Source organism: Microtus pennsylvanicus, chromosome X (assembly GCF_037038515.1).
Source record: "Microtus pennsylvanicus isolate mMicPen1 chromosome X, mMicPen1.hap1, whole genome shotgun sequence".
Classification (NCBI taxonomy): Eukaryota; Metazoa; Chordata; class Mammalia; order Rodentia; family Cricetidae; genus Microtus; species Microtus pennsylvanicus.
This window is the reverse complement of record NC_134601.1, coordinates 12,352,143-12,378,497: the sequence shown is the minus strand read 5'-3', so window position 1 is coordinate 12,378,497 and position 26,355 is coordinate 12,352,143. Positions and strand designations below refer to the sequence as shown.

The 26,355-nt window shown below is 38.4% G+C and overlaps 1 protein-coding gene across 3 annotated transcripts; it reads right to left on the bottom strand.

Moving 5' to 3' along the window:
• Positions 1 to 387: 387 nt before the first annotated feature.
• Slitrk2 (SLIT and NTRK like family member 2) lies at positions 388 to 12,527 on the bottom strand. Of its 3 annotated transcripts, none has more exons than XM_075957470.1 (4): positions 12,183 to 12,527; positions 8,305 to 8,355; positions 8,035 to 8,203; positions 388 to 7,811 (listed from the first exon to the last, which is right to left on the bottom strand). In XM_075957470.1, exon 4 carries the CDS (start codon positions 7,766 to 7,768, stop codon positions 5,228 to 5,230), a length of 2,541 nt encoding a protein of 846 aa, XP_075813585.1. In that variant the 5' UTR covers positions 7,769 to 7,811; positions 8,035 to 8,203; positions 8,305 to 8,355; positions 12,183 to 12,527; the 3' UTR covers positions 388 to 5,227. The 3 variants fall into 3 exon arrangements, with proteins under 3 accessions (XP_075813585.1, XP_075813583.1, XP_075813584.1); XM_075957468.1 differs by having other exon boundaries at positions 8,045 to 8,203; XM_075957469.1 differs by lacking the exon at positions 12,183 to 12,527 and having other exon boundaries at positions 8,045 to 8,203; positions 8,305 to 8,639.
• Positions 12,528 to 26,355: the final 13,828 nt, after the last annotated feature.

Sequence of the window (26,355 nt, the reverse complement as noted above, 5' to 3'; positions counted from 1 at the left end):
CAACACTAGAACAACATATACCAAGGCAAAGAGGACAGCTCTCACATTTGTCATTAATTCTTCTCAAGATTCCAAAAACTATGGCTGGGCATTATTGTGCAGGCTTTTACTTCCAGCACACAGGAGGAATAGGCAGACAAATCTCTGAATTTGAGCCCAATCAGGTCTATATAGCAAATTCCAGTACAACCAGGACCCTGTCTCAAAAAAAAGAAAGAAAGAAAGAAAGAAAGAAAGAAAGAAAGAAAGAAAGAAGAAAAAAGGCTCCAAAAACTTTTCTAACTAATCCAAAATGTGTGTTTTAGTGAATATTTATTTATTAACTGAAAGCTAACTACAGCATAAAATAACTAAACAGTTTATCCAATAAAATACAATATCACTTGATCACATTTTCAGTAATTTATTTTGCCTATTGACAGTCCAAAATATGTCATTTGTTTTCTTAAACATTGTCACTATTTGGCACAAGAATCTATTTACATAATAAATTGTTTCATTTGCCATTTATTCCAATAACATGAAGACAATTATTTGCAACTAAGTCTAACAGAATTTGTACATATACTGTCAAGCTAAAATACTGCTAGAAATTTCCAACACACATGCAAATCAGTATGTTTACATAGTAACATATTTTTTTTATAAATCCTGTATCTCTAAGCACTTCATAAGACATGAATACAGGAGTCAGGCTACCCTCTACAGAAACAAGGTTTTGGGAGGGAAGTTGCTGCTGAGCAAGAGTCCTGTGTTCAATTGAATTGAAATAGTCTTGCTAGTCCAGACGTTCAGGAATGCTATTGTGCCATCATAAAAGTGTAGATAGCTCAATTCACATTAAACTGCAACACTTTCAAGTATAAGCCCTTAGCAACCAAAAAAATAAGACAGCACAAGCAACACTGACAAAACATACTCTTATTATGCATGTGAGCTTGGTTTTAAGCAAAATTGATATTGAAAATCCAAACATACAAAACAGAGTGGTTGTTTGCAGTATAAAATGATTTTCTGCCTCATAAAGGGATTCCCAAGTTTTATTTAAATGGCAGCTCCCTTAATGCACTTAAAATACAATTTGATTTATAAAACTTCAATTTACACTACTTTTCCCACCACTGTTTTGAGGAGCAAAGTAGACCCTCACAAAGTACTTCAATCTCTCTTACATAATTAAGTCTCTTATTGTGTTGCTAAAAGGCATGTGAGTTGAAAGATTACCCTTTAAGCCACTAAGATAGAAAGTAAACATTGTCTCTAAAACATGAATATTCCATAAAATTGAAGTACTTCAGCTATTTTTATATTTACAATTTTGGTATTCAACTTTACAAAGTAGATGTAGATAGCGCAAATATATAGCTATCATCAGGCCATAACGTTGGGTCTCTCTCAATCTGCTGTGATTTATTTTATTTTAGTGGTATCTTTCTCCTTTTAAGTACATAATTGCAAAGATGTGTTAATAGCACTTACATTGTAACCAGTCTACTTATTATTTATCTATTTGACATTTTATTCCAGAGAATTTAAAAATTAAACCTTCTACATTCTATTGCTGTCCCCACTACTTACCTGGGGGTAATTTTCATTAAGGTAAAACTCTCTTTTATTGTGTACTAAGCTCTTTGCCAACTTTGGGAGATCTGTGGGGAGAAAGGGATTTAGTAACAGTGGGAGCAGGGGTCAAAGCTTGGAGTGAGGCATTTAGAGAGCCTGTCTAATATATATTTGTGGCTCCTCAGCACACAGCAGATCCAGGCATCAGGGAAGAAAACACTCCAGATGTATTGAATGAGTGCCTGAATGAATGAATGAATGAATGAATGAATGAATGAATGAAGAAACAAATTGAGTAAGAGAACCATTTGGAAGGCGTTGTTCACTCTAGCATTCAATCTAGTATGCTTCTGGAATGTGTAATATCATAAAAGGATTTTCAGGGTTTGAGAAATGGCAGAATCTCCCTCTGATTTATTATGTATATTTTAAAAATCTGTAAAATATTGAGCCCTTTATGATACGGAATTATTTAGAAAAATTAAGTCACCTTATAAGTCAGAGGACAAAGAGGATATTGAAGAGTCTTTTTCTTACTCACCAAATGCCTGAGGAAAGAAGGCACACAGGTTGGCCTAAGTCCAAACCAAACACTCTTGGCAATGGTGTCAAGGCTGAGGAATAGTATTTTCGAGACTTTTGTACAATTTACTCACTGATGGTATATGCAGAAGTCATGAAAGCAACTAATTAAGAACTAAAATCTAGAGTAATTGCTATTTGACACTTGTAGGGCCAGACATCTATTTCTATTCCAAGCAGATCGTAGCAATGTCACTACCTTGTCTGGAATCATTTTTGCTAGGCTCATACTCATTATAATCTGCCTGGAAACAGTAAAGGAATTTTTTTAAAAATCCAGCTGGAGGAGTTAAAAATAAAAATCCTAACATAAAATAGGTTTGAAGTGTTTAATACTGTAAGGAAAATCAGAATATAACCAGTGGAAATGCCAATAAATCAATAAAACTTGAAGGGCTTATGCTTGCATTTGATAGTAGAGATTAAAACACAAAATGTGCTATTATATTTTTAAATGAAACCATTTAGATCATACCTGAAAGACTTAATTATAAAACTCAATGTAAATAAAGAAAAATCTAGAAGCATGAAAATACTGAAGCAAATACTAATTAATGAGCTAAAGAGATTATGGATTTGAGTTCTTCCAGGAAGCCTCTTTAAAAATCATGAAAATGAATGAGAAGTAAAGTATATTTCATTAAGATTAATGAACTAATTTTGTTATTAACATGGATGTTTTACTTTCAGGAAAATAAGAACAAACACTGAAGTAGAATCATGTCATTAACATATTGTCACAGTTAAAGCTCGAAACTATCTTTAATATGATGTATGCTGATTTGCCTTCACGACTTCCCCAAATATCTGCCTCTGTATTAGGCATTGAACATTATACCCAATAAAAACAAATTTTAAGCCTCCGATATTATATATGTCACTCAAAGATGAGGTGGTTTCCAGGAGTTATCTCCATATCCAACAAATCAGTACTCTAGCTCCTTTTGTAGGAAATTTAAAATTTCTGTATTAACACATGTGTAAATCACTTTGACCTCCATTTTCAATTGTGAGTTAATGGATGTAAATGGCAATATTGACTTTTAAGTAAATAGTGAACATATAAGTCAGTTACTGTAGATATTCAGGGATTTCAGTTTGTTAAAACCTTGTTTTCCATAGTATCCTTTACTTTTATATATGGACACAATTATCTTCCATTGTTTAAAAAGTCCATTTTGCACCATTAATTATTAATCCAAATGATTTGGATTTAAGTAATTTCTAATTGAAAGCCTGTAGCATGAATTGTTAATAGTGGTAATGCACTATTTGTCATTTTAAAGCTTTAAAAGTAAGTTATCAGGATCCACTTCAATCTCCACATGATAATAAAGGATTATTATGTGCAGTAACCTATTTATGAAAAGGAAACAGTGTGCTTCTTTCAGACGCCATCACTTGCTTTAATAAGGAATTGAAAAGCTGGACTACTTTATATGCGGATCACCATCCCAGTTGCATAAGGATTTACAATAGACAAAACAAAACTATTTTTTGTTATAAAGAAAGGCTGTTTGTTTAAATCTTACAATAATGTTTGCATCTAAAAATTATTTACAATCTAATAAGGCTTCATAAATGTTATATAGAGTTGGTTAGTTAAAATAATTGACTGCTAAGACCAAAATTAAAGGCTTGTTCAAACTAAAAATTTTCAAGTAAAGCATACCCAAAGAAGGCAAAAGGGGGGGAAAAGACGCTTACTGCTGTAGTTTAGGTAACTATTAATGAATTTGGAGATGCAAATAGGACAAGATTTGATAGCACCTCATTAACACTTCAATTAAAGTCAAGAGGAAAATCTACCTTTGTCAGAAAATGTGAAAATTGAAAGGAATTTTGAGTCTAATTTTTGATCTTCAAAGAAATAAAATGTAACATATGCAATTTTATCTCTGCTGTCTTGAATTTGCAGAGAAATTACGTGGGAAGTTTTCATCTTACCTTTGAAGTCTTCCTTCAATGTATTAAATGGCTCTTGTGTCTTGGTTAAATGAGGTGTGTGGCGGCCTCTACTGGTATGTGTATATAGAAAATGTTGCAATGGGCAGAAAAAATATTAATTTCAATTAAAAAGTTAGAAATACAGATTTTCATTTAAATATATAAAAATATCTAATTTGATGCAGAAAAAATATACTACCAGTTGTGTAATATACTATTAACTAGGAAAATAATCTAAAACACTGATCATGTTAGTGTAAAATAATGATTTACGGGAGGGCATTAATTGTTCAATTCACTCTGATATTGGGTTAAATATATTTTATTAATGAATTGCTAATCCTGACAGAGGTGGCTTATTACCTTTAGTCCTCTGTTAAATCCCCTTTCTTGACTTAAATAAAATCACTTGTAACAAACCCAGAAGAAAGGAAATATTTTACATTTAAGTCTATAAAGTCCTAAGCTAGAATTGTTTGATGACAGGCTGGTTTCTAGAACTCAAGCAAACTGTATGTTGACATAATATAGCTGACATATAGATCTATCTTACATCGATTTCGAGTTTAAAAATACAACACATTAAAATACTTTTCATTTTCAAAGCTAAAAGCAACGTTTAAGTAATATACTTAAGTGCAAAGGCACTTTAACAGAAAGTAGCTAAGCCCAGGCCTATTCTTGGTAACTGAAGATGGCAATACCATAGATCATTATTTACAAAACTAGTTGTAGTTCCAAAAGATCTTTGGAGATCTTCTACAAAATATTCTCATTTGAAAACTTTACCTACGATTCCTTCAATCACTATTATTTCTTTCCACTCCCACACTGGGAAAAGGAAAAGAAAGGAAACAGAAACAAAACCTAAATAATAGCTATGAAAAAATGCAGTGTAGAAACATTCATGTTCACTGATGGTTCCTAAGAAGGGGGAGGTGTGGAGGTGGGAGATAAGAGAAAAATAATTTAAAGGAAAGCTTGCAAGAGCAGTATCATTGCTTCACCCCTCTTCCAAACTGCTTTCAGTCTCCCATTAGCACTGGGGAAGGGAGAACACAACAAAAGCAAACGCAGTGCTTCCAACAGTTTGAAGCGCATCCTTTGATGCTATAGGGTTGTAAATGATTTCCCTTCACAGCTGACTGATTGCAGTTTGTTTTTCCAGAACTTCGAGGTAGTCTGGTTCTGATTGCGGCTTAGCTTGCAGTAAAGGGTGGTCTGGCTTTGACTGCCCCACAAAGCATTTTCTGGGAGTCCCATATAAAACGGTTTTATTGATTCTGTCTTGGTTTTGGCGTCGAGATTCATATGAAGGGGCAAACTGCCTTTTAGGTAAGGTACAAAAGTTATAGTGGACTAGGCCTGCACTGGGGAGTTCCTTAACTCGCTCAGCTATATTCTGATACAGCAGCTCAGGCTCTCTTGGTGTGCCCTGCTTTTCTAGCAACTCAGTGGCACTTATTGTGTAAGCAAGCGTGGCAGGCTCTTCTTTTTTCTCCTCCAGGTTGCCATAGCTGAAGTCCTGCAGGTTTCTGTAATAGGCTACTGGGTCTCCTTCCTTTTGCATGTAGATGGGGTTTTGGCACATCTGACCCACAGGTGGGGGGATGTAGTTATAGACATGACCATCAGCTTTATCATTTGTTTCGGTGTTGTAAGACCCATATTGTAACTGGAAGGAATTTACGTCTAAGTTGTTGGCATTCCTGGAAACAGTTGGCACTCCCTTTCGACGTTTTAGAACAAAGACGAACAAGCCCGCCCCAAAACAGACAGACAGGATAAAAACAACAAGCAATCCTAAAATTAAGACAGAAAGTGGAACTTCAGTGTGTAGTTCAGGGTATGAACTAGGAGACACACTAAGTGATCTAGGTGTGTCTGTGTTGTGATTCATTGATAAAATAGTCCCATCTGACAAGTTAGGATTATCTGGACAAATAGCCTCCCTTCCCAGAAATTTCAGTATCTCCCCTGCATGCTTAGCGGGAGACTCACAAGTCACCTCATTGATGATGACAGGAGAATTGGCATGTTCGGTCCAGTCCTTTAGCCCCATGATGTCACAGGTGCAGTCCCATGGGTTCTCTTGCAGATCTATCTGGATAAAAGCAGGGAGCTGGTCCAGAACCCCTTTAACAGGCAGGTGTGAAAAATGATTGTTTCTCAGATTCAGCCTGGTGAGGGCTGTGCCCCCAAAGATATTATCAGGTAAGGACCGAAGCAGATTGTTATTCAGAAATAGGAGCTGAAGGTTAATCAAAGCATCAAAGGTCAGCGGCTTAATCTCCTTAATGACATTATACTCTAAATAGAGATACTGCAAGCTCTGCAGTCCATCAAACATAGAAGGATACAGCACTTCAAGGTAATTGCCATTTAGATAAAGTCTGCGTAAACTGGTCAGGTTTGTAAAGGCACCTTCCTGAATGACTGCAATTCTGTTGTTTCCTAAATGCAACAAATCCAGTGAACTGTACTCTAAGAGGTCATTCTTATATACTGTTTGGAGATAGTTCCCGGTTAGGTAGAGTTTCTTTGGACTAGTAGGTTTGGGCTGCAGGTCAGAGATGTTAGTGAACTTCCTTTCTTGACAGTTAACATTTAGACCATTGTCTGAGCTCTGAGATGTACAGACACAGCTGCTCGGACAGGTGAGGGCCACAGGGGACTTGGTCTGGTACACCATGATAGGACCAAAACTCTGCCGGTCTTTTGACACAGTCAGTCGTGGAGTTGGACGATTTCTCATTTTGGGTGGCCGGCTTGCTTTTGGGGCCCTGGTTGGGCTGAGAGCAGGATTCATTGTAGGGGACAGCCTTTGGACCTGGGTGTCTGAATGACTGCCCCTCTGACTAGAATCACCGCTTGCACTTTTTCTGGGACAGAGGTCTTGTCTGGTCAGTTGGGTCACATCTTTCCCATGTAACCTGAAAGGAGTTTCACAGACAATCTCCCCCACAAAAACACTAATGGTGTCCAGCCATGCCTTGAGAGGAAGTAGGTCACAGGTGCAATTCCATGGATTTTCTTCCAGCTGAATTTCCATGATTCCTCCAATATGTTCAAGGACACCAGCAAAAGGCATTACCTTCAACCTGTTTCCCCTCAGGTCTAAGTGAGTTAGCAGGACAAACCGAAACACATTACTAGGCAGAGATAGCAAAAGGTTGTCATTCAAGATGAGTACTTTGAGTTTATTCAGTTTGCTGAATGCCCCTGCCTCAATGGTGCTGATGTAATTGTAGTCAGCTTGGAGGTACTCCAGGCTCTCTAGGCCTAGAAAAGTGTCCTCTCTCAATACCTCCAGTTTGTTGTTATTGAGGTGCAGTCTCTTGAGGGTCTTCAGACCACTAAATGCCCCAGGTCGGATCTCCTGCAACCCATTGTTACCTAGATGAAGAGTCACTGCATTAGAGTAATTGACAAATTCGTTAGGATACAGTCTGGTCAAGAGGTTTCCATTGAGAAACAACTGATAGATGCGATACTGAGGGGGTTGGAGCAAGCTGACAGTTGTAAATCCTTTGTTTTCACAGTTAATGTTCAGTACGTTTTCCTTCTCTTCGCACAGGCAGCGGATCTTGCAAATGTCTTTGGCAGTTTTGCGGCTCTCGGTCTGTAAGATCCCGGCCACGGTTAATACACTGAGGAACCAAATGCCGCTCAGCATCTTTAGGCACCTTCGATGTTAGCTCAGGTACCTACAGGCAAACCTTGGGTGAGGGACAGGGAGAAAGCGGGATCCAGGGGAAAAAGAGACAAGGAAGCCCGATTAAAATGGCAAAGCTAGGAGGCGGGGGTGGGGGTGGGGGTAGGGGTAGAGTGAGGGGGTAGGCAGCAAGGAAGAAAGAAATCATTGCGTATTTCAAAGCAGTTTCTTCTCTTTTTCCCTACCCATTTCCCAAGCCCACCCACACAAAACGTCCTGGAACACACATGCTTGCACCTGATTTCCCGGCGAGTCACAGCCAACCACGGAGTCATTAGCAATCCAGTCGTCCTACTAAATCCGGCCCATCTCCTCTTCCCCTGGGGTATTTTGAAGAAATCTCAAGCGGATCGCCCGTCTTGGGCTTGCAGTGGAAATTGCTTTACTTTTTAAAAACTGCATTAAAAAATGGGAGTGGGTGGGAAAATTATGAGTCAGGGGCTGACTAAGGGAACAGAATAGGACGGCAAAGACAGCTCTGGGTTGGGGGTACTCACACATCAGAAGATAGGATTCCCCTCCTCTTCAGTTCACCAGTAGTTTAGCATCTTCGGGAAGAGAGGGAGAGCAAAGTAAAAGAAGATCCCTCTTGCAGGAGGATGCTCTGTTTTTTGTTGCTTGATTTAATTTGATTAGGGAGGGGGGTGCGCAGGAATTTAAAATCCCGCTGACAGACAGAGAGGAAGAGGAGGACTGGAGCAGAAGGGAGCTGCGCTGCAGGGAACCGGGGGTGTGATTTCATAGGGAGGTCTTGCAGACTGTATCGGGATTGCCACAGCGGAGGCTGGGCGGGCGCGCGCTTTCAGTCCGGTGGCAGCAGCAGCAGTGAGTCTCACAGTTTGAATTTGAGAGGTTTTGCAGGCTCCCAGGACAGGACTAGGGGTGACGTCACGGGGGAGAGGAGTGTGGGCAGAATATCCAGGGCACTTGGGGGGGGGGGGGCAGACGCTTCCCTTCCCTGTGAGTGGCTTTGCACAGCTCAATCCCAGCTGCGTCAGTTGTTTCAGAATTACTCTATTTCCAGCCGGGCTGGTGGCAAGAGAAGCTCCTTCTGAACAGGAGTTTGTTTCTCAAGCAGGCGGCCCAGCTCCCTTTTAGTGCTGGCCTCACTGAAACACCCCTAATCCGAACTAGCCTGAGTGATTTCTTTCAACTACACATTGCATAAGGACAGTGACTTGTTCGGTAAAACTGATCTCATGCCAGATTCCCAGGACATGATGCAGACTCGGCCAGAACATATATGTGTGTATGTGTGTGGTACTTCTTGCTACTGGACTGATGCCAGCTAGACAGACTGCTAGCTGAGAGGCTTTCGGTGCAGAGTGGAAGTGTTCCTGTGCTAGTGTGTCTGTGTGGGAGTGAGAAGAGTTCTCCTAGGGGATCAATACTTTACATACAGAGCTCTGTGTCAGTGCTTGGGGAATTACATTCTTAGTGCTAACCAGGCAAACAGTTATTTGCTTGGACTCTGGAAAGCCAACTCAACGTTAACTAGTAGACTGAACCAAACAAAAATAAAATGCTTCTCCCCTCTGAGGTTTATACTTAGCCAGATAATGAGGCTTAAACGTGTGCTTTTTGCCTAGAGGAAAGTAAAGTGGAGTGGGTGTCAGAAAAGTATTGCCAGGCTGAGACTCAGCTAGGAGTGGGAGACAAGGCAAGGGTTGTTGAGCCCTCTAGGCTGCAGAGACAGGAAGCCCCACCCCCATCCCACCCACCAACCCCCTAAAAAGAGGGAAGAATGCAGGGCCAGAGAACTGACTCCTGCTGAAGGAAAGTGTAAAAGGAATCATGAGCTGAGACCAGAATACCAGGGCCATGCCTGTCAGTACTTTTAGGATCTTACTGTTTCCATTTGCTAATGGTGGTAGAACATTGGTCTTCTGGGTCCTGATATTACATTTACAATCAAATAACCTTTCTAGAGCATTACTAAATGGCTAGGTGTTGAATTTTTACTTGCATTATCTCTTTACTCCTTAATGTATTATAACCCCTAAGATCCAGGAATCTCAAGTGGAGAACCCATTTGCATGTGTGAATAATGCCTGTTTGGAGGAGCTATAGGCAACCTCTGATGGAAAAGAAGAGAGAAGTCACGAAAAAAACGGGGGAAGAAAAAGTGACAAAGGGGACCGATTAAATGTGTCTATTCCACAAAACAATTCACCTTTCTGTCCCTGCCTCTTCAGATCTGCTGCAAAGTTTACTCAGAATCTCATTGCTTAGCCAAAATGAAAGATAGGCAATGCCACATGCAAAATAAACCATTGTACTCTATTTCTCTCCCATTTACCCTCTTTCTCTCCCTATTTAAGTAAAAGTCTTAAGATCATGTAGCTTCTACACCCTCCTTTCTCCCTCAGAAAGATTGGGGCAATTTATAAATGTCAGCAATAAGGCCACCTGTGGCACTGTGATCTGTCCCAATCTGTCTGCCTTTTTCTCTTCCCTTTTTCTCCTTTCAAGAAAAGCCTTTGACCATGGGCAAGATTCCCCTTCGTGCTGCCATTCCTCTTTGGCGGCTTTAAGCAAGATCTATTCACTCTGGGGCCTTAAGTGTCCTTCCCTGAGCCGTAGGGCAGCCATGAGACTAGCAGTTCTGGGAATGGAGAATGTAGTGGTAGATAGCCTCCCATTCTATTGCAGGTGCATCATTACATGCAAGCAGAGTCATTTCTTGTGAGCAAAATTAGGCTCCTTTCATAAGAAAGAGAAACTTTTCTATGTATTTCTAAATATTAAAAGGACAGTGTTCCTAGGGAGATATGATTTATTCACGCAGCCTTTCATTTAAGAAACATTTGCTAGTTTGGTTTATACTTCACTGAAGTAAAAGCTAATGTGACAGCTGTACAAAATCTAACAAACCAGAATAATTTTACAGATCAGGACATTTTTCAACCAGGTGACATAATGACTTGGTTAAGTTCAAGAAACTAAAATTAGAAACAAAACTGAGGGCCTCTGAATAACAATGGGTTCTTCAGAGCCCAATACTGCTTAATACAAATTAGAGAATTGCATACCTAAACTTAGTGGGGCATTTTTACTGCAAAAATTAATGCCAATAGTTTTAGTTTTCAAGTACAGTAAAAAAAATATTAAGACATAGATAATGCTTTCCAGACTCTTTGGAGACCAAGATTGTTTTTCTAGAAATGAAAGAGAAAGAGAGAGGAGAGAGGGAGGGGAAGAGGAGAGAGGGGGAAGAGAGAAGATGGGAGGGAAGGGGAGTAGAAGGGACAGGAGAGGAGAAGAGAGGAAAGGAAAAGGGAGAGGAGGGGAGGCAAGGAGAGGAGAGGAGAAGGAAAAAGAGGAATTTGGGAATCTTGAAATTCTTACCACTTACACAATAAAAGAAATCTAATGGTAATCTAGCTGTGGTGAAGCACGCCAAGGACCCTGAGATGCTGGATTTTCAATCCATGGTTTCCTGTCTGCAAGAGTCAATTCACTCTGCCACTGTATCTTCTCCCTGTATCTGAGCTTCCATAGCCACTTTCAGAAACATGATTGTTTCTAGAAGTGAATGAGCCACAAACCCAATGAACACTTTTTAGTAAGTTTCATTTGGTCCAGTGTATCTCTAAGAACCACTGAAAAGAGTGACCTTTTAAGGAGCTGAAAAGGTTCAGGTTAATTGGGAAAACCAAGAGCAGAAGGGGCAAATGCTTTAAAATGCAAAATGCTTGCTCTCTTCCTTGAGGGGAGAGAAGTTGAAATGCATACTCCACAGCCTCACTCCCACTCCCTTTGTCACTAACCAGCTAGAGCTGGGCTCAGGTCACCCAAGCTTTTTCCACAGGTCACGGAGGGGACCAGGCTGAAACATATAGGCCACCTTCATCCGTGCAATCCTTATGGCCAGAGCCAGCTTAGAAGTCCAGCAGGCCAGGCAGCATTTTTCTCTAGCCCGCGGGCTGCCCCATGCTAATCTCTTTTCCGGAGAGACCCAGGAGAGATCCTTTGCAAGGAACAGGACTAAGCACCAGCCCCTAGAGTGGCCCTACGTTTCCTACACCTTAGTGGCTAGAGTCTTGATGCCAGGGGGTGACCTCCCAGCCGCGAAGGCCACTCACTCTGCCCTTGCCATGGGGCTTGGGCACTAAGAATGAATGGAGCAAAACCTCTTGCATGGGCCATCCCTGACAGCAGCGGTGGTTACCTGGCTATGAGACTCCTGGATCCCTACCACACCCGGAGAAGGTCAGGGGGCAATGAAAAGAAGGTACCGAGGGAGAGGGAGATCCACAAGGACTGACCACGGTGGGTAGAGCCTACCCACCCCATGGTCCTTCCCACTTTGAGGCCAAAGGAATCCGGCTTATGGGTCGCATTGCCATGGCATTCCCGAGTGTTCTGAACTTACCGAGAGAGCAGAGTGCGCTGCCTCGATCTTCCCCGGAGGCTTCCGCAGCATAGGCGACTCTGAGAGGCTCAGGAGCCAGCACCGCTTTGGGTACCAGTCCTGCTGGCTGTGCAGTGGCACAGCAGCGAGGAGCGCAGGCGGTGCCCCCCACCCCCACCCCAGGGCAGGCAGCTCGAGCTTGCTAGAGCAGCTCGCCACACAGCAGCGCTTCTGGCAGGAAGGAGGGAGGGAAGGAGAGAGAAGAGAAGAGAAGAGGGAGGGAGAGAAGGATGACTGCCCCTCTCCTGCACTTATCAATCACTCAGCCCATCAAATGTCTCCGCTGTGCACTCCGGGAGGGGATGTACCAGCTCACAAAGGAGCCTGCTCCAGTTCTCTGACAAGCGCTGCAGAGCACCGCTCTGCCTGTCGGCCCCTCTTTATTGGAACTGTGCCCGGCTCTTGCAGCTTCTTCCTTGTGCTGCCCATGATACTATGTCAAGTGAAATAAGGATGACACTTGTTTGATATAATATCTGAGGGGACCCCAAGACCCCTTGGTGGAAGTTATTGATAAGTGAAAGAGCAGTGAACAATCTGAGTTGGACTCCTTCCTGTAACACTGCTGCTTCCCATAACTAGTAAACACACAATCACTGGAGTTCATGTGTATATATTTATGGACCTCCTCTCAGGGTGGTAAACAAGGTATTTTCATGTTATATAGTGTTCAGGGAGAGTCATGCAAATGTTTCAACAGAAGCAAGACTAGGCAGTGTTCCAGACCCACCTTAACAGTCATTATTTTTGTGCTTCAGGCGGTTGTAAGAGCCCTCTTTCTTGCCCTCTCCTTTGCTTTTTCCCCTCTCATTTCTTCTTCCTCTTTATTAGTAGTCTAGACTGATTCTATTAAAGGAAGACACTCGTTCAAAGAATCAGCGTAGTTCAAGAAGGATTTTGCAAAGAGCACTGCAGTTCCACCTGAAGACCTGCCTCCCTTGCAGTTGCTTCTCATCTCTCCCAGAGCATTCTGCATAAAGTTGCAATTGGTTCCACTAATCAAGGAATTGGAGCTAGCTCTCTGGTGCCAAGACAGTGGCCACCTCATCCAGAAGAGACAGGCCCTAATTGAAGTCCCCCTTGCTTCCTGACTTTTTCATACTATCTCAAAGTCTGTTAAATCCCACTTACTCAGAATATCCAGAGGGATGGTAAGGAACAGCAGGAAAAGAAATGAAAAATCGAAAATTATGCCAGGAAAGAGGTGCAAAATCAGAGCAAAAACTATGTAGGAAGCTAATGAATGTGCTTTAGGGTTTATCTGCTTTCAGAGTTATTGCCCATACATTTAATACAGGTTCACAGGCCTTCATCTCTTGCCTCTTGAAATTCTTTCATGGTATTGCCTTTCTCTTCTCTTTGGCTTTTTTTTAAAATAATTGTTGCCTAATGAGATTATGCTGTACTTTAAAAACTTAAAAAAAAAAAGAATACTGCGGATAATCTTATATTGTGAACAGGTAAAGTTTACTTTAGTAATAGCTCAAATTGCCTAATTTTATTTCTTGGATCTAAAGATCATTAATGTTCCTCTTACTCCAATATTAAGAATGTTCATTTTCAAATTTCAATGTCATTCAGCCAAACAATTTCAAAATTACATATTTTTGAACATAGCATGTGGACAGACTGTATTCAGCTACATAGAAACATTCCTCTTTTAGATACCATGCTTGTTTATGAAAAAGAAAAAGTCCAATGTGTTGTTTGCTACAGATTGTAGTGGCTGTAGGTGCACATTGCATTATTACTGAGGGCAGTTATTTTGTTATTTCTCTGTACTACCCTCATTTCTGTGTCACCATTTTTGTAGTTATTTAATGGGTGCTATAAACAGCTACAAAATGTTAAACTAAGAGACCATTCAAATGTAAAAATAATGAGACAGTCCACTGGAGAAAAGGCAGAGTATTCCAAGAAGAGTGGTGTGTCTCTAGTTAAAGGAAACACACACACACACACACACACACACACACATGCAAGTAAGCTATAACTAATTTTCAAATTTAGTGAAGTACATAATACCAGTAATAAAAACAAACTGATATTTATTTGGATCTAACAGGCCTAGGTAAATGGATGGAATGCATCTATTTTAATTAGCTTTATAAGCAACTTTCATGTGCTTTCCAGCATTCAGAAAGCATTTAGCAACCTGCCTTTACACATGGGACCTCAATGATTATAAGATAAAATTAAAAGAACACACTATATTTTTCACCAGCAGAAAATTTTCAAGTAGGTGGGTAGTATTTTGAAGTGTGCTCTGAATGTGCACATACACAACTAAATGATGAGCAATACCCAAATTTGTGAGAGCTGTTGTACAGATAATTACAGTAGAAGAGAACTTGAAGCAATTGAAAAAAAATTAACAGTTCCAATTTATTTTAAAGGTACCTTATACTGACTTTTCTAAAAAAGTTACTGTTTTAGTAGAAAGTTTCTAAGTAAAAGGGAATACAAAAGATACACGGATATACTTGTGCTTTTACTAATACTAATACTATTAATAATTAATTCTCTATATAGTAGCAATATGAATATATCTTGATGTTTGTGTGCTTTTTTTCTATTGTGTGGCTTGTTTTACTAAAGGATTATGGATCTTTGATTGCAAATCAAGTGAGAAAATGGGGAAATAAAAATTTACCTCTACTTTTAAAATTTAAGATTATTAAAAGAAAGCCAGAAATTTCATATATGATGGAAAAGAACATGTTTCTAATATATACAAATGTTATCAAGTTGCTGTATTGTTCACTGAGAATGTTATTTCTCCACCTTTTCTGCTAGAACCAGAAAACATCAGATAAACAAACAGAATAGAAGAAAGATATGAATTCTAAGATAGATTACTGCCTTTTCAGAGAAAACATCCCTTAAAGCAAGTATTTGAAAGGAGCTATAAAGAACAGACAAATTACTAAATAAAGGAATGTAGAATAAAGAGGACATGACCTTAATACCAATGATTATGGTTTAAAAGTTATTTTAGACTTTGGTTTCTGATTTTTTTGAAAGTATAGACGTTTTAAAAACTCAGTTCAATTATTCTAATTATTTTGGCATGAGTTTTGTCTTCTTTTGAATAGTGTGCCAGCACCCAAAGCAGTTTGTCTTTTAATTAAGCACATGTCTAAGTACTTTAACTCAAAGATCTGGGCTCACATCCCATCTGCATTACTTCTTCAACATGGGTTCAAAGGGAGTTCCGCATCTCTTTTGGTTTCTCCATACGTAAAATTATTGATACCATCTGTATGATGTCAGGACAGGATGAATACCATACTTCTAATCATTTCCAGGTATTTATTTCAGGGAAATTAAATTCAGGGAAACATTCACGGAAACCTTGTATAGTAGAAAACCTTTTGTTTGTTTCCTGGCTGCCCAGACTCCCAAAATAATCACACAGAAACTATATTATTTCAATCACTGCTTGGCCAGTCACTTAAGTCTATTTCTGGCTAACTCTTACATTCTAAACTAACCCATCTCCATTCATCTGTGTATTGCCACATGGCTGTCGCTTACTGGGTAAAGTTTAGACATCATGGCTTCTCCTGACTCCGCCTTCTTTCTCCCAGCATTCAGTTTAGTCCCCCCCCCCCCCGCCTAGCTCTACTCTGCCTTATCAGGTCAAACCAGTTTCTTTATTCATTAACCAATAAAAGCAGCACATATGCAGAAGGACTTCCTACATCAACCGTGAAATGAGGAGTTCCTTAACTAGTTCCTTAAAGTAAAGAAATTCAACAAAATTTAATGATTTTCATAAGAAAGGAAAATTTTAATTTTGATTAATAAATCAGAATTAGAAAAACTTGTGACTGTTGTTACTGTTATGTAATGTTAACCAGTCAAATAAAAACTTCATCTAATTTTCCACATTCTTCAAAATAACTATGTATGTATGATGGGAAATAATGTGAAATTGACAGGATCTAAAGTTATCTAGGAGACAAATCCCTGCCCATATCTCTAACAGAATTTCTAGCTGAGGTTATTTAAGGTGGGGAGACCCACTCTAATAGTGGGTGAAACCATTCTGAGTGTTAGACTCCTAGAATGAATAATTAAAGAGAAAAAGATCTGGGTGTCAGTAGTCATATCTCTCTGCTTCTTGTTCATCGATGCAAACCAATCATCTGCATCCTTCTCCTGCTGGCATGACTTCCCTTGCCATGATGGATCATATCCCTTGAAACTGTAAGTCTAATTAAGCCCTTTGCTCCATAAAACTGCTTTGGTCAGGTATTTTGTCACCACCCTGAGGAAAGTAACTAATGCAATATGTATAAACTGGAGTTGTTCAACTTCATCATGACTAGCATTATTACTTAATGGCACAGCAAGAGCAAGATCTTCAAATGTCTTGTAGTGTGTTTTCTACCATACTACATCCTTCAGCTTCTTGTACTCTAAAACCTGTAAGCAGAGGCACATGATACTAACTGATGTTGCTCCTCAGGAAGAGATGTGTATCATAACCTCAGCTAGTCATAGACTAAAACAAGAATTTTGTAGCCAGAAATATTCTACACAATATTTGTTGTCTATGACCTACTGAATTGATTTCAGAGGTGACTAATAGATTCTATCTCATAGTTAGTAAGTTACTAGATTGGGAAGGAAAGAAAGGAAAATGGGACAGAAAGGAGAAAAATGGGCAAGAGAGGCAGAATGGAGAAAAGAAACAAATGTGGTAAAAAGTTACAGAACAATTTATAGTGCTTGAACAATTATATCAAGTACAAATGGCTCCCAAATTCTGAGGATTCTAGATCTTCCCTATTGTTGACTGAGTTCAATTCATCAGCAAGAACAGTGTTTAAGCTTATTGAGCTTGTAAGTAAATATGCATAGCAAAAGCCACAGATTGTACAGATAAAGCATAGAACAGCAATAAGACTGTATTTCATTTATCCTGACACAATTTAGACTATTAATCTCACTGCAACTGGACATTTATTTTGGTCTGGAGTTATAATCTAATATATTCAGGAGGAAACCAAATTTACTTTGATTGTTGAGTAATGAGTTATTTAGTCTCTGTGTGTTTGCATACTTACTAGAGGTGTTTTGGCTGTCAATTTTTAGTTTTATTGCATTGTGGTCAGTTTGGTCAGATAGGATTCAAGAAGTGATTTCAAATGTTTTGAATTTGTGAAGATTATTTTGTGTCTCAAGGGTTATCTACTTAAGAAAATCTTCCATGTGCCGATGAAAAGAATGTGTATTCTTATCTTCTTCAGTGGTTGGATAAAATATTCTGTAGATACCACTTATGTCCAATTGATACATGATGTCAGTTAATTCTGATGATTTTGTTTTGTACAGATAATCTGTCTATTGGAGAAAATGGGGTATTGAAGTCACCTACAATTAATGGATTGGTATTAATCTGTGTCTTTAATTTCAGTAATAGTTTTTTTTATGATATTAGGTGTCCTTGAATTTGGTGCATACATGTGTAGGCTAGCAATATCTTTGTGGTTCTTGTTCCCCCGATTAGAATAAAGTATTACTCTTTATCTCTTCTGATTAATTTCAAGTCCATTTTGTCAGATATTAGGATATTGATGTCTCCTTGCCCCCTTGCTATATTTTATTTGAAGAAATTTGTCAGGGGTTTCTGTCCTTAAAACTAAGATATGTTTCTGCTAGGCTGAAAATAGATTCATTTTGTTTCTTGATCATTCAGTTGGTCTGTGTCTATTAATTAGAGACTTGAAGCCAATAATATTTAAAATTATTGTCAAAATGTACATGCTAGTTGTATTCATTGTGTTGTTGATATTAGGATTTGTTTGCATTCTCAGTGGTATGTTATGTTTTAATCATTATAGCTTCATATTTCTATTTATATTCTGTCTGCTATGAGCATTCTTCTCTTCAACCCAAAATATATTTCTTGTATTTTCCCCAGGTTTGGTTTGTTTATATCATAGCTAGTTTTTCTTTCTCTTTCAATAATGGCAGATAGTTTTCTTGGATAGATTATTTTAGGTTGGCTGTCATAGTCTTTTAGGGCTTGAAATGAATTGTTCCAGGCTCTTCTTGCTTTCAAAGTTCACTAAGAAATCAGCTATTACTCTGATGGATTTTCCTTTCTATGTAACTTATAATTTTTTTTCTCTTGCAGCTTTTAATGTACTTTCTTTGTTTGTACACTTGATGTTTTAATTATGATTTGCTATGGGGAGTTTTCCTTTCTGGTATTGTATATTTGGTATTCTGTATGTTCTCTAACTCTCTCTTTCTCTGTCCCCTCCATGTGTGTGTGTCTTCCCTTAGTTTGAGGAAGTTTTCTTCTATGGTTTTGTTGAAGATCTGGTCTATGCCATTGACTTACTATTCTTCTCCCTTATCTATGCCTACAATCTGAAAGTTTGGGGTTTTCAATGTGTCCCACATTTCCTGGGTGTTCCTTGCCTGTGTAATTTATTTATTTTTAACATTTTCATGTTCCTTATTTATTTTGTCTCTAAATCCTCTATTTTATCTTTGAAAACTGATATTCTATCTTGTGCTTGATTTATTCTTCTAGTAGTGCCTTCCTTTGTATTTTCTAGTTGAGTTATCAGTTTCTTCAGTTCCATCTTCATTTCAACTTGAGGGCTTTTCAATGTTTATATTTCATTATCAAATTATATTTTCAAAGTTCTTGATTGTCCTTGTCATTTCCATCTCCCTTTCTTTTATGTTTTCTTCATAACATTAATAACATTCTTAATAACAGAATGTTATTAGCCAGACATTTATTCTGTTTAAGCCCTTTCTTCTTTCTTTCTTCTTCATTTCATTGAGCTATTCTTTGAGTCTTCTTTAAGCTCCTTCAGTTATTTATGATTGTTCTTTTAACTTCCATGTCCTGTAGTTCATCTAGGTCATTCACACTGGTAAGCATTTCCACAGAATTGATAGATTTTACAAAGAAGATATACTGACTAGTTCTTTCGTATTGTTGATACTCATGTGAGGAAATCTAGGTGTGTATACTTCTCTTGTTAGTTCTGAGTTTGTGATGTATAAAACAGAAGGAGGAAGAAGAGAAGTTGTGGGAATGGTTGTGTCTAGATGTTGGAAATGGCTTGAGTGGATAAAGTCAGGTAGGTGGTGAGAAGGGATTGGACCAATTTTCAAAATGTGTTTCCTGTTCCAACATGGAAATGTGAAGGTAGGTAAGTCTGAGTGGAAAAGTTGTATATGACATGGGAGAAGCCTGTAATATGACAGATAGGTAGAAATGATACTGTCCTAAGCCTACAGCTACTAAACTGTGAAATCAGGGTACACTGGTTGTAGAACCCATACTAAATCTGGTAGATTGTGGAAAAGACATGGATGAAAATGTCATAGATATTTATAGGCTAGACCCTGAAGAGGATGTAGAAAGTCAGTATGGAGTGAGCTGTGCAGATAAATAAGCTGCCATTGATAAAACTTCCCAAGCCTGTTAAGGTGCAATATCTTTTTTTGTTTGTTTGTCTTTTGTTTTCTTTTCTTTTATATTTTTTTATTAAATTTTTTTTATTAAAAATTTCTGCCTCCTCCCCGCATCCCTTTTCCATCCCCCTCCCCCTCTCCCACTCCCCACGCTCCACACCCCTCCCCCTCCCTCTCCAGTCCAAAGAGCAGTCAGAGTTCCCTGCCCTGTGAGCAATACAAAGTCCTCCCCCCTCCATCCAGGTCTAGGAAGGTGAGCATCCAAACAGGCTAGTCTCCCACAAAGCCAGTACATACAGTAGGATCAAAACTCAGTGCCATTGTCCTTGGCTTCTCAGCAGTCCTCATTGTCCACCATATTCAGAGAATCCGGTTTTATCCCATGCATTTTTCAGTCCCAGTCCAGCTGGCCTTGGTGAGCTCCCAATAGATCAGCCCCACCGTCTCAGTGGGTGGGTGCCCCTGTCGTGGTCTTGACTTTCTTGCTCATGTTCTCCCTCCTTCTGTTCCTCATTTGGACCTTGGGAGCTCAGTCCATTGCTCCAATGTGGGTCTCTGTCTCTATCTCCATCCATAGCCAGATGAAGGTTCTATGGTGATATGCAAGATATTCATTAGTATGGCTATAGGATCGGACCATTTCAGGCTCTCTCTCTTCAGCTGCCCAAGGACCTAGTTGGATAAATCTCTCTGGACCCCTGGAACCCCTCTAGAGTCAAGGCTCTTGCCAACCCTAAAGTAAGGTGCAACATCTTGAAGTGGTTCTAGGTTCAGTGTACCTTACTTTGTTGTTTGTGTACATCTCCAACATTTGCATCACTTGGTTGGTCCTTTACTACACAATCAGATTTCTGAACTCCACTCCACAATTAAACTAAATCTCCTGGGATAGAGTTTGGGAATGATATTTTATATGACTCTCAACAGAATGTGCAAACTATAAAATAATTTCTTGTCTAGCATCTTTGTTTTACAGGGAAAACTAATTCTCAAATAGCTAAAATGAGTTAGACATACAGGGAGAGCCCTTAGTGAATAGCCTATCTCACAAGTTTCTTCTATTTAGTTGTATACTTATTTGTTGATTGTTTTGTCACTTTAATTTTTGAAGCATGCATTCTTATTTTGTTGATGAACAACATTAGATTTTTTTTTTTTTTGGTATTTCGAGATAGGGTTTCTTTGTAGCTTTGGAACCTGTCCTGGAACTAGCTCTTGTAAACCTGGCTGACCTTGAACTCACAGAGATCCGCCTGTCTCTACCTCCCAAGTGCTGGTATTAAAGACATGCACCATCACTGCCCAGCTGAACAATATTAGATTTTATCACAACACAATGTATTTTGCTTATGAACTGTATTTTAAAAGGCATAAGAAAAGTGCCTCCTTGATTAGCCTGATAAACTGATAGCATTTTAATTTCAATTATTTTTTATTAAAGGTTTGCTGCTATTTGTGGATAAACTATGAAAATTTGAAAAAAATGGTTGTAAGTACTTATTAAATTGAAAAAAGTGAGTACAGACCTCAGTATTGAGTTTGAGTGTGGAAAGATTCATCTCGTTATTGGCCCACAGCTGTTAAATGGAATCTGAAGCAGCTTATTTTTTCTTATGATCATTTATGAGATGTACTAAATAATTTTGAGGATTGTGCAGGGAGAGCAAGATTCATAATAGTTTTTTTTTCCTGTTCAGTTTTCTTTCTTTCTCTGGACATACTTTTGAATAAAGTTACATAAACTATTCAGAGTAGGCCTCAGACATGCTGAGGAGATTATCAGGAAGCTCTCTTACAAGACCTGTGTTAACTTCAAGAAAATTTCTGCCAGAAACTTTTGAAGGTAAAATAGAACACCTAATTAACATTTAGAAGAGGAAGATAGATATCCATTTCAAATAAGCTGACCTGGATTTTAGTTGCAGAATCTCTTTTATTAGCAACTCATTGTAATTGCTAATAGGTACTGTGTGTACACACCCAAGGCAGAGGGGGACTTAAGCTCTCAGACTTACAAAGGTGAATTAACTTAAAATTAAACAAGACATTTTTGTGAAAATATATTTCATTTACCAAATATAAATGATCTACAAACACCAATTATTCACAAAAGTTGAAAGTACTAATTGCATTTTCTAACCATCTATATTATGCTAGTGATTTTAAGAGTAATCAGGTGAATTCATTTGCATGCAGAAAACTAGCAGCAAGAGTGTAGACTTTGGAGTTGAACACACCAATGCCACACTCACATGCCTACGAATTTCTTTTGTTTTTTTTTTTAAGTCGCTGTGATTTTCTAGATTCTCTGGCCCTGGGTTGCCTGTTTTGAGAAGAATGGATCATTATGCCAACCTGGTGAAGATTGTCTTGAGAAACATAGAAAACAGATATTAAAAGTTTCATGCTCTAGATGGCATTTATAATTTTTACCAGTAAAGATTTTTGAACTGTTGTCATTTACCAAGTCCTAGGCACAAAAAGAACTGAAGTAAGCTTGTTCAGATTCTTTTCTCTGATCATCTCTCTTGGGAGGGTTGGTTATTTCTAGAATGATGATAATACTTCTTATTCTATAGATCAAGCTACAATCACGGAAAAGAGACCATGTACTCCTGTTTAGTTTATAAATGCCATCTAGAGGAGATACTGAAGTCGGTATTAACTAACTGGCATTTTCATAATCAGCTATCTCATACTTGTAGTTATATATACTTAGTTGAGAACACAAGATGGATTTAAAAATTGAGAATTTTCACACCTAAATTTCTAACAGCAGCAAAACATAAAAACAAGACACCATATATACATGACTTTTCTCTGAATCAAAATCACTGGTAAGAATTCTTTGTGAATGTAAAGTTGTCCTTAGAAGAACACTAACATCAAAATAAGCAAAAGCTACTTCACAGGATATCTCTGGCATAATTTCAGTTATGAATTAAAGTTCCCAAGTTGGGGGTGGGAGGAACCACATTTGTGTTAAAGAGTATACAGTATGACTGCTTAGAATGTCTGTGATTATGGGGAATTAGAATTTTGAAGCTCCATAGCCAAATAATCTTAACCTATCCTTAGCTTTCTTAATAACCATTCATTGCTCATCTCTGTATTTTAACTAACATCTTGATTTATAGGTAAAACCTTTTGGATATACTAACAGACCTCTTGTTTCCATCAAACTAAAAGCTAAGAATGTCATCAGATAGCATTTGAAACCTATAGCAGAGATTTTTTCCTGCTTTTCTGGTGTGGGACAAATGTCTATATTCTGTCAATCATATTTTAAATAAATTCTGATTGTCCTGTAGCCCAGCAGGAAGTTTAGGTGGGACAACCAGACAAGAAGTAGAGGTGGGTCAATGAGAACAGGAGAATTCTGGGAAGAAGGAAGCCCATTCCTCTGCAGTCCTTACCCAGCCACAAAAGAAGCAAGATGTGACTGCCTCACTGAAAAAGGTACTGAGCCATGTGGCTAACACAGATAAGAATAACGGGCTAATGTAAGTTATAAGAGTTAATAAGAAGCCTGAGCTAATGGGCCAATCCATTTATAACTAATGTAGGCCTCTGTGTCATTTCTTTGTGACTTAACAATTGCAGGAACTGGGCAAGGCAGAGACTCAGACAACACTTTTCTGCAATCCACTATCCAGATGTTTGCACTAACATATTTGAAAAGTGTCCCAATTATGACTTCCTGATATTCTACAGCAATAAAATGATGGGGGAGAGTCTTCTGTTTTGTGTTAATTTTATTGGTTAAATAAAGAGACTGCCCTGGCCCTTTGATAGGACAGAAAATTAGGTAGGCGGAGTAGACAGAACAGAATGCTGGGAGAAAGAAGCTGAGTCAGGGAGTCGCCATGATTCTCCCACTCGACACAGCTGCAGGTTAAGATCTTCCCTGGTAAGCCTCCTCGTGGGCTTTATTAAAAATGGGTTAGATCAATATGTAAGAGCTAGCCAATAAGAGGCTGGAACTAATGGGCCAGGCAGTGTTTAAAAGAATACTTAGGTATAAATAATTTGCATTAGTGTGGATTTTAAGGTCAATTTTGTTATATGTATGTGTATTTCTGATCTTGATTATGGTATTGTGATTGCATAGTTCATTTAAAAATGTAATGTATAATTAAGAAGTACAGGTTATTAATGGATAATCATTAATAATAGTAAAGCTTGTAGTCATGTTAGTTAGATTTTCTAGATATATAGAGATATATTTCAATTAGATAGGCATTCTTCGTATCTTTCAAAGACTGCAGAATATGGCATTTAAATGTTTTAATAACTTAGGGCTTTTCATGACAATGAGACATGTCTGCTCCTGGCAGCACCAATCTACTTTGAGAGGAAGATGGGCATCGAAGAGGATCCTTATGGAGTTGGTTAGCCATTTGGGCAAGAAACTGCTATTGCCTGGACTGATGCATGAACTGGACACAGAGAACCCTAAGAGAGAGGACTGCTAAAATTGCCTAAAGGTGAGATGGTCTTTCGGGGTTCCTGATTCATAAAAGAATCTGTGACCCATTCTGCAAGACACAGAAAAAAGTCACTAAACTCTCTTTAAATTTTCCTGCTTCATGAAAATGTCTGCTGGATACTATGGGCTTGTAGGCTAAAGATGGATGCCCCAATGGTACAGAGGAACTTTGAGTGACTGTCCAGACAGCGAGATGTCTCTGTCATTTCTAGAGTTTTGAAGTTGCTTACTTCTTATTTACTTAGGAAATAGTATGTCCTTCTGGAGTCTTTGATGGAGTTGAAGAATAGATAGATAATTATTATTATTCCTTAATTATGGTAAAAGATAAAGTAGATATATAAATATTGTAATTATAATTCTTGCTTAATAACTTTTGTTATATGTAATCTTACTATGTTAAAATGAAAGCCTTTCTTTTTTGTTTAAACAGAAAAAGGGGGAATGATGGAGAGAGTCTTCTGTTTTGTGTTAATTTCATTGGTTAAATAAAGAGACTGCCCTGGCCCTTTGATAGGACAGAAAATTAGGTAGGCGGAGTAGACAGAACAAAATGCTGGGAGAAAGAAGATGAGTCAGGCAGTCGCCATGATTCTCCCACCCGACATAGCCGCAGATTAAGATCTTCCGTGGTAAGCCTCCTCGTGGGCTATACAGATTATTAAAAATGGGTTAGATCAATATGTAAGAGCTAGCCAATAAGAGGCTTGAACTAATGGGCCAGGCAGTGTTTAAAAGAATACAGTTTCCGTGTAATTATTTTGAGTATGAAGCTAGCCGTGCGGGCGGCCAGGTGCCAGGAACGTAGCCCACAACTCGATATTACAACAATAAAAACTTTGGGAAATTGTTACCTTGTTAGAATAGGGTGACATGAATCTGTCTTTCTATGCTATGGTACTTATGTTTGGCATAAGAATAAAATATTACTTCCTTTAACGTAATAGCTGTGTGATTTGTATTGACAGTGTTTTACTCCCAATTTCTTATTTAGTTGAAGAAAATATTTTTGTTTAATTTTTGAAATTGTATTATTACAACATTTATCCCTTCCCCACCCCCATCTAAATGCTTCCATGTACCCTTCTACATGTTTTTCCAAATTCATGACCTCTTTTTAAATCAATTTTTATTACATGTGTACATACACACACATATATAATATATATGTACACACACACACACACACACACACACACACACACACACATATATATATATATATATATATATATATATATATATATATATGAATTCAGACACACACACACACATTCCTAAATATAACCTGTTGAGTCTATACAGTGTTACTTGTATATATGTTTTCAGGGCTGACAATTTAGTCCTAGAAAACCAATAGGTATGCTTTCCCCTGAGGTCAGCCACCTCTCCTGATCCCAGCTTTACTCAGTTGCCTGTAGTTCTTTGTGCAGAGTTGAGGCCTCATGGGCTTTTTCCACATATAGTTTGGCAGGTTCTTTATCAACATTTTCATTCCAACACATTGCTTCCTAAAGTAGACAGTCATTCACAAACTTTTATTACTTTACATAAGCATCACCATATAACTATTTCTTGCCAATCAATGTGGAATTGTTATTTGGGACCTCTGGACAATATCCTTAAAAAGGAAATAAGAATGTTTTTACTCTTCTGGATCTGGTTTCTCAAATATCTTGAACCATAAAGACTAAAACTACCCCCAAGGGAAGGAGAGACATATTTCTGGAAGGTATTTGTATTTATATACACTATGTGGAGTTATTATATCAACTTTCATTTGTCTACTTGTGTGTGTGTGTGTGTGTGTGTGTGTGTGTGTGTCCTGTTGCATAGGCAAGCTTGAGTGTATGTGTGTGGAGACCATAGCTTAAACCTTAGGTGCAATTCCTCAAGACCTACTCAAACCTTGATTTTCAAAACTGAGTTTCTCATTGGCCTGGAGCTCAAAGATTTAACAAAAGTAGCTGGCCACGACCCACCAGGTATATGCAAGGATCTACCATATTTCTGCCTCCCGAGTACCAGGATTACAAGATGAAATCACTATATCAGGCCTTTGTATTCAGGTGCTAGAGGATCTAAACCAGGTCTTCATGTTTATAAAAGCAAGTAACTTACAGACTGAACTAGCATCCTTGTAGCACAAAATAATAACCCAGAGACAGATATTGGGGTTCAAAAGAACACTGC